Source organism: Pristis pectinata, chromosome 24 (genome assembly GCF_009764475.1).
Source record: "Pristis pectinata isolate sPriPec2 chromosome 24, sPriPec2.1.pri, whole genome shotgun sequence".
Classification (NCBI taxonomy): domain Eukaryota; kingdom Metazoa; phylum Chordata; class Chondrichthyes; order Rhinopristiformes; family Pristidae; genus Pristis; species Pristis pectinata.
Window position 1 is genome coordinate 12,640,257 of NC_067428.1, and position 14,963 is coordinate 12,655,219.

Consider the following 14,963-nt stretch of genomic DNA (forward strand, 5'->3'; position numbering starts at 1 on the left):
AACTTCACCAAAGATAGAAGCGACAAAAAGAAATCAGGACAGATCGAAGATTTGGTCACAGAGGTAGGTTTTAAGAAATGTGAAAATCATACCGCGCTGTAATAGACAACAGCAGAACCTAGGAGTGTACCATAAGTGCTTTATTATCTAACGCTGGCGGGAGTGAGGGATACAGAGAAAGAGTAAACAGTGTAACCTGTGCTCTGTACTGATCCCCACTCAAAGATCTACATGTTTGTGTCCCTCCTTTTATACTTAATCTAAAGATGCCTACGTGGGGAGTTGCACATATTTGGGCAGTTGCTTACAGCAAACTTTAGGAAAACAAGATATGCCTTAAGCACTTCTTTGTTTCACCCAAGCACCTGCACATCTTGCAGTCATAACTATAGTCACACCATGGTTGAAGCAATAACAGCTGTACATTATTAACCCTTAAATTTCCAGTTACTTTTACAGAAACATCTTATTGGGAGAGAGAGAGGCTGGAAGTATGGGGAGGAATTTCATTGCTTAGGGCCTTGGCAACTGAAGATATGACCATCAATGGTGGAGTGATTAAAATTGAGGATCAATTGAAAACTGACCAAAATTGGAGTACAGAGACCCAGAAAGTTTGTACAGCTGAAGAGATTGCAGATATAAAGGGGTTAGAGAGTGGGGATAAGAGCCTGAACAGAATGGAGGAGATAGTTAAGACCACCATTTGAAGTGAAATGAGAGATTGTACTTACATTACTGAATACCAAACAGTTTCAGTTATGGATAGCAAGCCTAATAATGCTTAATGCGGTCTAGCCATATCTGGTGATGGACAGTTAAAGCAATTCCCTGTCAAAGATGTCCAAATCTGTATCATTTGGATTTAGGAGAGCAGAAATGAGAAATTTAACAATGGAGTCTAGAAGACACATTAATAGTTCTAATGGGGACAAAGACATCAAAAGGTAACAGGTGGTTTAGCAAATTGGTAGTTGCAGAAATGTCAAGGTGAATGGTGAAAGGAGGAAATAGTTGGGAATTTAAAAGTACAGTGAAGTGAGATTCAAGGAATATTACTTTGTAGGCAGACAGAATGAATTCAAATTGGAAAGATGACGGGGAAAACATGTGATACAAAAAGATAAAGACACTTCCTTCTCATTGGTAGTTCCAATCAGAATCTCAAGGCCATGGGCAATGACAGAATTTAGAAGTAGATTTGTATATAGATAGGAAAGTATATACGTTGGGAGAGATTTAAAAAGCAAAAGAGGACATTTAATTTGAGGGGAGAGGAGCAAAAAGAATTGAGAACAGCCATTGAAATCACTCAATTCCCAGAGGCCAGGGAAGATTAGCAGAGATATCTCATCAAGAAACTCCCAGTGAAACTTGAATGGGTGGTAAGTGCAAGGATTTTAATTAAGTGTTATAATGAACAGAATAAGGTGATATGATCAAAAGAATAGGGATACAAAGCTAGCTATGATTTGGAGATGAAGGTTACATCATCATGTCAGGGATTTGATGAAGCAAAAGGCTAGAATGTTCATGGGCGAAGGGGGGTGCGGGGGAGAGGGCAGATAAAGAAAGGGTGGGATTAAACAGAGAAAAGGTAGATGTGCTCATGGAAAAGCAGCAGAAGAACTGGGTAGATAAGGAGGGGAAGGGGGAGATGTCAGTGGAGAGGAGCTTGGCAGGAAGGAGTTTAGCAAAATGAGGAAGCAAGAGAGTTGGAAGCCTTTATCACTGAAAAAACTGAACATTTCAAAAGTTGTGAACCTGTTTCAACTACTGCATAATTTAGAAAGTCTGTTTCATCTAGCCAACTAATAGCATGTAATTCTGAGGGTCTAATTAAATTTTTAAATAGTTTTTTGCCAGGGCAAACTTCTGTAAATGCCAGCAGCTTGCCAAGGCTTAACACTTTAGCTGTATCAGATACTGGGAAAGTGCTAAAGACGTCTGTGTTATGTTTGACATTGCTGCAGAACAGTGCACATAAGGAGCAATTAAACTGAAATTTCTCCTGAACTTCTGTTTGAAATAGTTGGTTACCAAAGGGCTGATTATAGATGGTGACCATCTGAATGCAGTGAAACTAATACACTCTATGAAAGAAGACATCATGATTTGGATAATAATAATTATTAGTTATTTGCCTTCAGTTTTACATTTTTTATATTTATATTAGCATTACAAGTGCTAGCTTGGTTTAGTTGGTTGGACTCCCATCTTAAAAGGTTCAAGGTCAGAACTGCATTCCAGAAATTGAAAATAATCTATGTTGACATGCCAATGCAGCAGTGAGAGTTGAATCACAGGTGCTTTCCTTCAAACAACATACTAAAGCATGGACATGTTGACCTTTCCCTGGTAATTTTATACGACATTAATTGAAGATTCCAAACAAGGGTCAACATCTTTAGAAGTTGAATCACAAATAAGTGGAGATGGAAAGGTGGTAGAAGATAATGAAAGTATACAGATCTATCCCATTTAGTATAAAATAAATAATATTGGACAAAGTTGTTATAATATACACCCTACTGTCTTTACAGTGAAAGTTCATCAGTCCAGCACAGTAATAAATTGGGGTAGAGGGGAGGATGGAGACAGGAAATTGTTCATTTTGCCATACTGAACCAAGATTTGTACAACCTTCTCATTGCCCCAGTGAGGAGAGGGAGAGTGGTGGGATGGGAGTATAGAAATTGGCAAGGGATTGGAGAAACGATTGGTTTGGAATTGCTTGCTAGAACATTCTGTAGGAAGGAGCTATTGAAGTGAACTGTTTGGGGAGGTGGATGTCAGGGGGGAGCAGCTAGCTATATCGTTGGAGAAGTAATGTTGTGGTTTGGCCAGGTGATGGGGTAGTGGGCATTGGGTGTGGTTTAGGCCAAGGATATCATCAGCAAGTATGGATAGATTGCAGGTTGGGGCTTAGGATGGGGTCAGAGTGATTAATAACAAAGAAAGCACCCTAACTACATGGCTGGTGAGCGATAGATAGCTCTGGTTCTTCGAGTAGCCCTGGTATGGTGATAGCCTTTAATTATCTCTGTAGCAGACCTCAGCCCACAGATTATGACCTGCTTCAGTGTTCTCAATGGTCTTGTCCGCAAAATTTTGTGCATGGCATTAAGTGAGCTTTGTATACAATTTAATATCACTGCAAATGCCCACCATGCAGCAGCATGAAAACAATGGCAACCCTACTCCAATCCCAAGAAGTTTGGACAACTTTACTTGAAGTTCCATTACGGGCACAACCCTCCCCACCATCAAGGACATCTTCAAGAGGCTATGCCTCAAGGTGGAGGCATCCATCATTAAGGACCCTCACCATCCAGGACATGCCGCTTCACATTACTACCATCGGAGAGGAGGTACAGGAGCCTGAAAACCCACACTCAATGTTTCAGGGACAGCTTCTTCCCCTCCACCATCAGATTTCTGAACGGTCCATGAACACTACCTCATTATTCCTCTTTTGCACTATTTATGTTTGTAACTTATAGTAATTTTTATGTCTTGCACTGTACTGCTGCCACAAAACAACAAATTTCATGACATACGTCAATGATAACAAACCTGAGTCTGAGCCCTGAAAGTCCCCAAGCACAAACACCAAGGATAAAATGTCATTTTCTCAAAGGGCATTTATGCTACAGGTTATCCTAGCAGCAATAGAGAAATTAGTACAGATGTATATAATGGGTAATATCCATGCAGCAGATTCTGATTATTATACTTCAAGGCACACCAACAGGTAAACATTTGGAATATATAGAATTGCGCTTAGTTTTTCAGCTCTTAAAAAACCTAAGATATAGTCTAGCATTAATGATGCACCAGAATAAAATTAGAATTTTTCATGCAATATTGAACCAAACTTTCTCCTTCCTCACATTTCCCTTTGCTATCCTGTTGAAATAATTTATGTATTAGGACAAGGCAGTACATTGGCAAAATCGTGCTATCAAGGGAAATATACTAGAACAGATGTTCCTGGTGGATACCTGTGGTGCATGCGGCTTTGAATACCTGAAAGTCCTATATTCTACTGCAATACACTTGTGGCTCAAAAAAAAATTAACAAGCAGTTTTAGTATTCTAAAATATTTTAATATTACCAAATTTCTAATAGCAGTTCACAACCCAGGACAGGGTGAGAGGGGCTGTAGAAGGACAGGGAACAGAAAAGCAACAAATAACTTTTCTTAATAAAAAGATTTTGGTTCATTATTATCCAAAAGAATTTATCCTTTACATGAAAATTCTGTAAGGTCTTGGTGCTTGACATTAAAAACAAATGATTCTTTTTAGGTAAATCTGTAATTTAATTAGAAATGTAAAACTACACAATTCAAGGCAGAGAACACAAATAAAATTTACATTTATTTACAAGGTGTATTGGGGACAGTGAGCTCTCACTAATGGGCATTTATTCCACCTTGTCCTAAGTGAAACTGGCTGAAATTTCCTTTACTTTGCCAAGTGAATCTCCACAACAAAGCCTTTATTGGAGTTCACTTACAGCATCCATTTGAACAGCACGCTGTGATTCTGATGTAAATAGTTAATAAACAGTTCATTACCGATGTCCCTTGAAAATCTGACTGCCATCTTTATCAGTCTGAAAATTCTTCTCTCTCTGAACAGGCTGCAAATGAGAAAAATTCATTATTAGCACACGGATTCAAACTGAGCCAAGTTTTCTTGAGATTCAACTTTCATATAAACAGAAATTAAACAGTACCTTTTAAAATAATTCTGAAGTATTACAAAATCACAATCATATTACTTATCAATCCAAGTACAGGAAAATGCAGAATATCCCAGTTTTACATGCGCCCACCTTTACCCCTTGAAAACTTAGGAGGGATACTGGAAGGTCCTAAGCAGCTAGTCTTTGGCTCTTGGGCTATGAAGGAAATGAAAAAGTGGCAGGAACAGCGTACCTGCAAATCAGGAAATTACACCTTTGCGATGAAATCCAAAGATCGGGGCTTAAGCGAGGTAGTAAAGAGCTCAAGATGAGTGTAATGCTCATATCAATTTTAATCCACACTATAGAGGTAAAATTACACTTTTAACTTCCCAGCCAGATATGGCAAGGCACACTTGATCAATCCATAAATAATACAATTGCATTTTACATGATTAAGACTCAGAAGCTACACAGAAACAATTTTTCTTTAAAATAACAAACCATTCCCATTATATAATTGATGTTATGGAAAGAAACTCATCTTGTGTTCTTCAGCTATAGATTGAACATAACACAATAAAGTTTAGACGTCTTCGCACAAGTGTGCAGAATTGTCAGTGTGTCGGAAAAGGTCTCTTACAAGCTGAGGGAACAAGAGACTGCAGATGCTAGAATCTGGAGCAACAAACAATCTGCTGGAGGAGCTCAGCAGGTCGAGCAGCATCTGTGGGAGGGAATGAATTGATCCAAAATATCCACAATTCCTTTCCTCCCACACATGCTGCTCGACCAACTGAGTTACTCCAGCAGATTGTTTGTTGCTCTTACAAGTTTCTTATCGACTAGGAAAATGATACATGGGAATATGTTATTTAAAATTGACATTCGTTCCTCCTCGGCTGCTTTCCCCATCCATCATTTCCAATTTAGTTAATTTCATGCCTACATTAAAAAAGTTGGCCTGTACATTATACTTTCAGCCTACACATGCTTAGTTTGAAAATGTTGGTGATCTGCCAGTCTTGGTTGCAAGGCATCAGGCTGTCACTAGGATTAAGTTCATACTTAAGTCCAAAACACTTCACTGGTTTTGATATCCTACTACGTTCCATACAGCTCCCTTTGCCTGACTGCCATCATCCATGACAGACCTAAATACCGCCTTCAAATGTTCCCTTCATGTAGAGGTGAAGTTTGGTCAGAGTCTACAATCTAATTGTACTGACAGATGTGATCACTGTTCGAAGAGGAGCTCGTACAGACATTTCACAAGTTTACTATTACAGCAGAAATAAATGCGTATTACAGTACTTAAGATGGTGTTCCCAACATTATTCATCCTAGCAGTTCAATGATAGTGAGCACTTACTAATCAAGAGGGAGGATTCATGCCATGCCAGATAGCTACGAAGGCTGAAGAAATCAAAAAATTAATAGTCACTAAGCATAAAGTTTGCTCTAGCACCAATATGGATGACAGTAGTTAAACTTCCCAATTTAAATTTAAACCCATAATTAACACACTGCTTAGAATGAAAATCAACTCAAAGCAAGCATAACAGTCATAGTCTTAAATGATGAAACATTCATTCTGCTCTCAATTCCCTTCATCTGCGTCTCCATCTTTAGTTCATCCCTTCCATGTAACTGACTCTTCTGATCTTCTGCTCCATCAAATTTTAAAAAGTTTTAACAATCCTTTCCAGCTCAGCTTTTCTATTAAAGCCTTCAGTGACTGCAGTGCTTACCTGCACTGACAAGCAAAGGAGAACATACCCTGTCAAAGTCCTTGAGTGAACACACCCTCTAAGCTGCAACGTAGTTACATAGTTTTAAAAAAGATAATTTCAATTGATATTTTAACAGAATTGTGCTAACAAGCCACCAAAGAAGAATGGAATGAAAGGAAATTCAAGCAATATTACAAACTTCCCTGAGCATCAACACATTGTGCTATTTGGAGAGAATTGTTGGTAAACCTAGATATCCCATTCAACACCTTATATTTACACCTCACTTGTTACAATCTCACCATCATTGACACATGCATACAGTCCAACATTACACTGAAATACAAGCATTAACCTAACAGGGTATGGTGGTTTTGACGGATCTCCCAACCTGAACATTTGTTCCAGTGCATGTGCTCAGTGGCTGTAGTGCATAACATCCAAAATACTCCGTGCAGTCAATTGCCAAGACTTTTTGACACCACCTCCCAGAAGGACAAGGGCAGCAGGCACAAGATCTCTACCTCCTGCAAACTTCCCTCCAGGTTGTACACTATTCTGACTTGAAATACATATCGCTAGCCCTTCATTATCATTGGGTCAAAATTCAAGAACTCTCTAAAAGCACAAGGACAGCAGTGGTTTAAGAAAGTCACCATGCTCTCAAAGACAATTAGGAATGAGTATTAAATGGTGGCCTTGCTGAAAACAACCGTTTCCATTTTTTCTCTTGTTACTTCATTCTAAAGCCTCACCAAATAAAAAGAATATATGAATGCTGGATCTACCCAGTCTGCTCTCAACCAAGATGGTATCCTGTGCCAGTAGCCTCAGTCCTTCAAATGAATTTATCAATGTTTTTTTTAGAAAAAGGCAGGCTAATGGTGAAATGTTTAAATATATTGCTCAATTTTTAAGCAATAAAACTCTGAAACTGAATTATTGCACTCTCCAGATAATTAAATAAATTAATTTCACAAAGACTAAAACACTGTCACTTCCTTCTGCTCCTGGCAGGATGTCACACGATCAGCACTTTACATTGCACTTAAACGACTGCTTTGAGCTCAGCAGTGGTGGTTAAGTAAGTGCAGTAAAATTCCATTTAGCTTTTCAATCCAATCTACTTTTTGAAGTTTTTATTTCCCTGCACTTTAACCAAGTCCTAAAATTCAACTCCGTATAATCTACAGAACCCAACATCCTCTAATTAATTATGCACTTCAAATATTTTATCAATGAGTGTGCTTGAGAGGTACCTGTACCTCAGCAATCCCAAAGGCAATTGTAATTCTTGGGTAAATCAATCGTGTCAATAAAAAACAAAATGAAAATACATTTGTCGGCGAGAAATACAGTGAAACCTGACAGGGGCATCAAGGAGAAAAGACTCCAATGGTTGCAGTCACATATCACACATAGCAAGACAGTCATGGGTACTGGATGTCTATCATACAAACCCAAGACATCACCACAGGCATTCCTCAAGACAGCGCAATAGGCCCAACCACTTTCAGCTACTTCATCAATGACTATCCTTGCATTATAACGTCAAGTGGGGATGATCACTGATGATTGCACAACATTCCATTCCATTTGCAACTCCTGAACAGGCGTAGTCCATGCTTGCATTCATCAAGAGCTAGATAACACATTAGCCTATGCCTAAATTAAGTGCAACGGAATGGCCAAACAACAAAAACAAGTCTGACAACCAACTCTTGATATTCAAAGACATTACCAATGCTGAAGCCCCAACCATCAACATCCTTGAGGGTCACCATTAACCAAAAATTCAACTGCACCAGCCACACAACTGCTATGAGCACAACAGCATCAGAGGTTGGGTACCCTGGTGATCGACTCACTTCCCAACATGCAAAGCCTCTCCACCATCTACAAGGCACACAATGGAATACTCTACCTGTCTGTATGAGTGTATTTGCAACAACATTATTAAGGATAAAGGAGCTCACCTACATCTAAATATTCCCTTCTCATTCAATCCATGGCTGCAGTGTGTCCCATCTCTATAAGATACTGTGGTTATTACGTGGGCTAACCCATTCCTGGAACTTCCTACCCAATGTCTGTGTGAAAATATCTTCACCAGAAGAACTGCTGTGGTTCATCTTTTCAATGTAAATTAGCGATTTACAAGAAATACTAGCTTTGCAAGAAACTCCTACATCCCAAAAATGAATAAGAAAAACTTGCTTCTATTGAGTGCAAATCTAGTTACAACAATCCTTCTACCAAAAAGAACGTTCAAACAAGACATTGTTTCAATAAGCAACTATTTAATTTTCTTGCTTTTAGTGAAATCGCATATTTACATTATAGCCATATCAAAACATAACCAACTGCAAAATCCATCAGAATTAGATGAAGTGAATGTGTTTACAAGAATAGGGTAATTGATGTCACAATATTTGGCTGCTTCTGGCATGATAGAAGATTATTATGCTCAGAAAGATAAAAACAAGGGCTTGAAGAAGTAGGATTTGAAGTTTATAACACAATCTACAGATAAAACAAAGCAACATATACCTTCTGTTAAGGCAGTCACTTCTACTCCCAACCAATGCTTGCCAAAAATTAAATCAAAAATAAAGAGTGTGTGAAAAATGGCAAGAAATAATAAAAACCCTAAAATGTTCTTGATTAGACGAGAAAATATCTGAAGTTTACAATTAGTAGTATCAAAGTACATCCATTAAACTGTTTCCTAAGACAAATAGATTGCATTTACTATGGTTTGAGTGCTGTGGGTGGGGGGGGGTGGGCTGGGCTGATATAGGAGAGAGAAAAGTAGGGATAAATGCTACTGGTGAAAGCTCTAATGCAATCGTTTAACTTGCTACTGATTTTTCTGATTATCAATTTTAAAAGTGAAATGAAGCAGACCATTCATTTTTGAGGGACCTGGTCTAACCTGGTGCAAGCTCAGTAGGCAGATTTCCCAGCGTGAAAGCCGAGAGAATTTGTAATGCGCAGGTCCTTCGGTGCAGTGCAGGTGTCCTAGGGACAGGCACTCTGCCAAACAGAGGGCTACGCTTCAAATTACCCTTGAGAATAGCCAGGTATGGGTTTGTCAGTTGGTTTCAGTGCAAATCTTAGCAAAGGCTAGCATACACTATTATGTTATTTGATATCACGTGTATACTGTTTGGTTTAAAATATTGTGCATTAAATTGCCGTGATTAGCTGATTATCTTCTTTGATGATGCTGCTTACAATAAATTGGAGGTTGTTTTTGTTTAATAATAATGAATGTACTATTCTAAATAAGTCCATTATTCTAACGTAAAACCAGAAAACATATAGGGTGCTATAAATTTGAAATAAAAAGCCACCACTGAAATTACTCAGTAAGTCAGGCAACATCCACAGAATTTGCAGTTCTGATCAAATGTTATTTGACTTGAAAATAATAATTCTCCACTGTTGCAGCCTGTTTTGCTTACTTCCAGCATTTTCTATTTTTGCAGAACTTTATTTTTGTAATATTATTCTGATGGTTAAAGATCTGAAGTTTGAGTATGCTTAAGCATTTCAAATCCTCAATGTTTAATTACTGCAGTTAAGCAAAAAGTTCAATGTCAATTAGCATTTAATTGCTATTGAGAAGGGATTTTGCTTGCAAATCTCTGGCTTCGAGTGAGGAGAAACTAGTCTCACACCCATCTTTCAGCAGAAATCTGTACATTTCTCCAGAATAAAGAGAGAGAAATAAAGTATTTAATCTCTTTTGACACTGATGAGAAGCAGATAGACATGAGCCACACAACATGCATTTACTGTGACATTGCACAATGGCTTCAAAACTAAGTGAAATCTCCAGCTGAAGGAAGTCGAAAGATCAAGTAATAAAACTAGGCTGAGGTAGCTGAAGATGGGTGGGCCTGCTAAACTGTCTTGAGGAACTCCTGTGATGATGTCCTGGGTTGGTACAATTGACTTTCAATATCCATGACCATCTTGCTACGTGTACATGTGACCCCAGTCATGTTTCACTGTATTTCTCAATAACAAATATATTCTCATTTTACAAGGGAAAACTGCATTCTGTCCTTATTTTTATATTTTCATCGTAAATAATTAAGTCTACAATTATAATGGAAACTGCTTATGTGAAGTGGTCACACCTTATTTATGTCCTGCTGCCAATGTACAGTGCAAATGATCTTTGAATAAAATAATTCACATTCAATCCTCAACCATAAAATGCAGTTCATCATCCCTGTGCATGATTGGGATCCCATGTATTTAAATTATTGACTACATTTTCTCTTTCTTATCTTGGTAAACAATAAAATTAAGCAGTATTTTTTTTGCTTAAAATCATTAAAATGTCTGAATGACAAAGGGCCAGCTTAATCAGATGATTCCAGTTTAACCTTCAGACTGTGCTGAAGAAACTGGCCTCAGCAGTGGTAGTTGTAGAAGTGCTGCAGCTGTATTTGGATCGTAATTTTTCTTCCCTTATTTACAGTCCCACTACAATCTACTTCACTCACTTAAAGCTATCCCTTCCAGCCATTTAATCCAAAATACAAAAAAAGGTAAGGTAAAGCATTGCCAAAGTCTTTATTAGGGTGATACCAAGGAACTTAATCACTTAATCAACTTAGTGCACAGTATTTAAAAAAAATCAAAAAGGTATACATGAAAAGAAAAAAAATGCTTGAAATATTCAGCAGGTCAGGCTGCATCTGTGGAAAGAAAAACAGAGTTAACATTTCAGGTTGAAGTCAAGGGCTTTATTAACAATGGTAGGGGGGGAAGCCACAGTTCAGGAACACATTTCAGAGGCACACAGAAAGTGTCTCATCGTCGGAGCAAATACGATATTGACAGAAGAACTGGAGATACACATGTTGGAAAAGGATGGAGAAAGGATATAGATAAGTAAACACAGAGACCAACATGAAATGGAGATACAAACAGCTACAAAAAGCACTAAAAAAAAAATCTCTATGAATAAATCATTTAACATTATATCGCTGGAGCTCATCAAAATCTTAAATGAAATAAGAAATTGTCAAGTTGTGGAATCATTTTAGAAAATCATACTTAAAAGTATAAACACAAGAGTACAATGTAACTTACCACTAATCAAGACAGAATCAGATACAGAATTTATAAAATCTGACCATTTAACAGACATTACTAGCATATGTTAACAACACGAAAGAAATTAATAACATCATCAATCGAGAACTGCAGCAAGCTGATAGGAGTTATTGGAACAAAGATATAGAAGAAACCACTTGGTGGTTAAGGTATAGTTTGATCACGGAATTCAAAGTTGACTTTCAAACACAAATATCACTGGCAAACAAAATGCCACCTAGCCAAATGCTGCAATATACAATGCACAATACCAAATGCTACACAAGTGTAATTCAGTCTTTTTTCAGTAGCTAGTTAAAAAGGATTATTTCTAAAAATAAGTTATTGAAATTGCTGTACTAGTACTAACACTAACCCAAGATTTAATTCATGCTACAACCTATCCTCTCACAAATTTCAGGTCAACACCAGACATTCACTGACAGCCTATCTTGTTAGTGACCAATATCACTAACAACTGGAAGATCTCAAACTAATCAATAATAACAAAGAAAATCCTCATTACCTCAAGTATTATCTACACTAGGTTTCTGCAGACTTCACCTTTCAACCAGATAGAAAGCAGAAAAGGACCTCTGATCCTCAGTAAACGAAAATCAAAAAAGTGCAAACATTGGAAATCTGAAACTAAAACAGAAAATGCTGGAACCACTCAGTGCTTCAAGCATTTTCCGTTTTTATTACCCTGATCCTCCTCCAAATTACAAGGATTGATTAGTCACACTGCCATAAGGCTGATACCACTACCAAGAAGTACAGTCTTAAAAAGTACACTTTAAGGAGCATCCTCAAGGAGAAAACAGAGTTGGAGAGGTTTAAACTGGAAGTTCAACAACTTAGGGCCCATACATCTGAAGGCAAAGATTTTGGAGTGTTATTGGGCTGCAAAAGGTTAATGAGAAAGGAGAAGTTAGATGCAAGGCTAATAAATATGTAGAAAGTGCAATAATTTGCACCTCTTAGCAATAATCAAGAGAGAGGGGTTAGTTGTCAGTTTGATTCCTTTAAAATAGGTAATAAATGGATGTTCAAAACAACTAGAAGGGAGTAGATGACAAGTTTTTAAACACTTGTCTTCCCACCATTTATTTCTCTAAAACTCCAAAACTCTCCTAGTCACTCATTTGACATTAGGAACTGACTGAAGGAACTCTGATCAAGATCTGCATGAAATCTGTTTTTAAAAAACATAATCAGCACCATCCATTTGCAATGATTGTTTATCCCAATGAGTACGAGAAAGATTTCAAAGTCAAATTTTAAAATTAGTTTTCACACTGTGCACAGTTACATTTATTACAACCTTTGTATGAAATTAGTAACATTGTATATACTGAACTTGTATGAAATCACTGCTCATTCTCATTTAAATGGGTTTGTAAGAATTTATACAGAATTGTACAAATTCATTTGTATGGAATAATATGTATCTTTACCGTAAAAACATTTGCGTGAAATTATTCAGCTGTTTTAACAGCAGCGTTAATCCTTTTAAAAACATTTCCACATGTTAGTGTAGCAGTTAATGCAAAATGTACTGGCAATTTCTGGGTAAAAAGCGAAGGTCAAAATCTACAGGCGAGAATTGCACCATTGTTAAAAACAAGTGAACAGGTAAATCCATACTGGTCTGGTGACAGTAGGTTTCTGCTTTGAAAGCTATTGTGCAGAGGGAAGAGAGAACAATCTGTAAAATTTTCAGATCCGAGCAAAGACCGAGTTACAATGGTAGACGATTTGGTTCATCAAATTCACCCTTCGCTGTAAATGCTATGCAAGGAATTCTCCTGAGCCATCACAATGCACACAGTGAAAATGATGACTTCTCCATTTCAATCTCCCTGCCCTTTCAGAAGTGTTCTTTTGTAATGGGTCTCATGTGAGTGAGTATTATGGGCTTTTTAGGGATCAACATGCTTTGACTTAATTGGTTTTAGTGTCATGCATAATTGAAAGAAGATTTTCAGTTGATGGATTCTGAATTTTTCTGGCAGAGGGCAAAAGCATGCAAGTAATTCATACTTGGAATTTGTTTTTATTTGTTGCAAACCCTTTTCCAAATTCACAACTGATAAGTGAATCTAGAGCAAGCCTCAATCAGGATAATGGGTCAGCTGTTTAATTGTAAATGTCTGGAATTCTCTGCAAAGGATTTGAATGTCAACAGTATGCATGAGACTAACCAAAAGATTCTTGGGTAATAGAGGAATCAAGGATTATTGGCGATATTATCAAATGCTGTTTGGAAAACTGCACATTAATAAAAGTGGTTCCAGATTGCAGGCGGAACAAAAATGGGAAAGTCATGACACACAAAGGAATGTGACAAGTTACATCCAAAATGAGCTGAGTGGCATATATTAATGATTTAGAATGAAATGTTCAATCAATGATTAATGATTTTGCAGCCGACTTTGAAATTGGTGTGCACTTGACAGCATGGAAGAAATCTACAGGTTGTAGGAATCTACCGATGCAGCAGGGCAGTAATTGGAATTCAGTTCAAAGCACAACTTAGTGCACCTGGAGAGGAAAGGCAATTAATGGTAGGATGCTGAGAAATGGAGAAGACAGCGGGACCTTGAAATACGTGTCCACAGATCTGTGAAGGTAGCTGAATAGAAAGGTAAATGGTTCGGAAGGCATACAGATACCTTCTTTTAAAAGGGTGCCGCCAGGCTCTAGAAAAATAGTAGATTTCTGCTCCAAGATCTGATCACCTGCAATGATTTACAGTTTTTGTACGTTAATACTTAAAATGTTAAAGAATTGAGGTATGTGAAATGCCTTAGATTGCTGCTCCTGTCATAGGCTAACTGTGAAGCAATGGGACAAGCAGGAACTCATTCAAGAAACTGAAACCAATGAACTGGTGCTAGAAGTCATGTGACAAAGGAAGCTGAAATGGTGGATAACCTTGTTAACACCATACAATTCAGGGCACTCTCGAGGGAAAGAGGAAGGAAAAGCAGTAGACCCAAGAAGATCTGGGGAACCACTCTGAAGGAATGGACAGGGTTTCAGTCAATATCAAAGAGTGGACAAATCTGGGCAAGCAAAGGGTGGTCTGCAGGAAGGTCGAAGCAGCGCGTAAGGTGCCCCAATAGTTGCAGCACCTTTAGGAATGATTTAGAGATAGAATAGTCAATGCATTGAAAAGCAATTTCAATTCAACACGATGAAAGTAAACCTTCCTTTGTTAATAACTTGTCAGACAGCTTCAGATAGAGACATTTTTTGATGATAATTTATTTATTTGTTCTTTAGATACTAACACAGAAGGTTAAACTAGTTGCATGCCAAGCTATTGGGATAATGATTGATGTTTAACAGCTTCATTTGAGTGGTTTAGCCCTATTTGGCTCAGATTCAGATTACAGTTTAAATGAAGTGTCCACGAG

At 37.7% G+C, this 14,963-nt stretch overlaps 1 protein-coding gene across 3 annotated transcripts in view; it reads right to left on the reverse strand.

Annotated features, from left to right (window-relative positions):
* Positions 1–14,963, reverse strand: part of wdr18 (WD repeat domain 18) — a 127,894-nt gene that overhangs the window by 47,453 nt on the left and 65,478 nt on the right. For all 3 annotated transcript variants that reach the window (XM_052037780.1, XM_052037779.1, XM_052037781.1), the window contains one exon: positions 4,584–4,648. In XM_052037780.1, the coding sequence (XP_051893740.1) occupies positions 4,584–4,648 (65 nt within the window). The remainder of the gene's footprint in view (positions 1–4,583; positions 4,649–14,963) is intronic.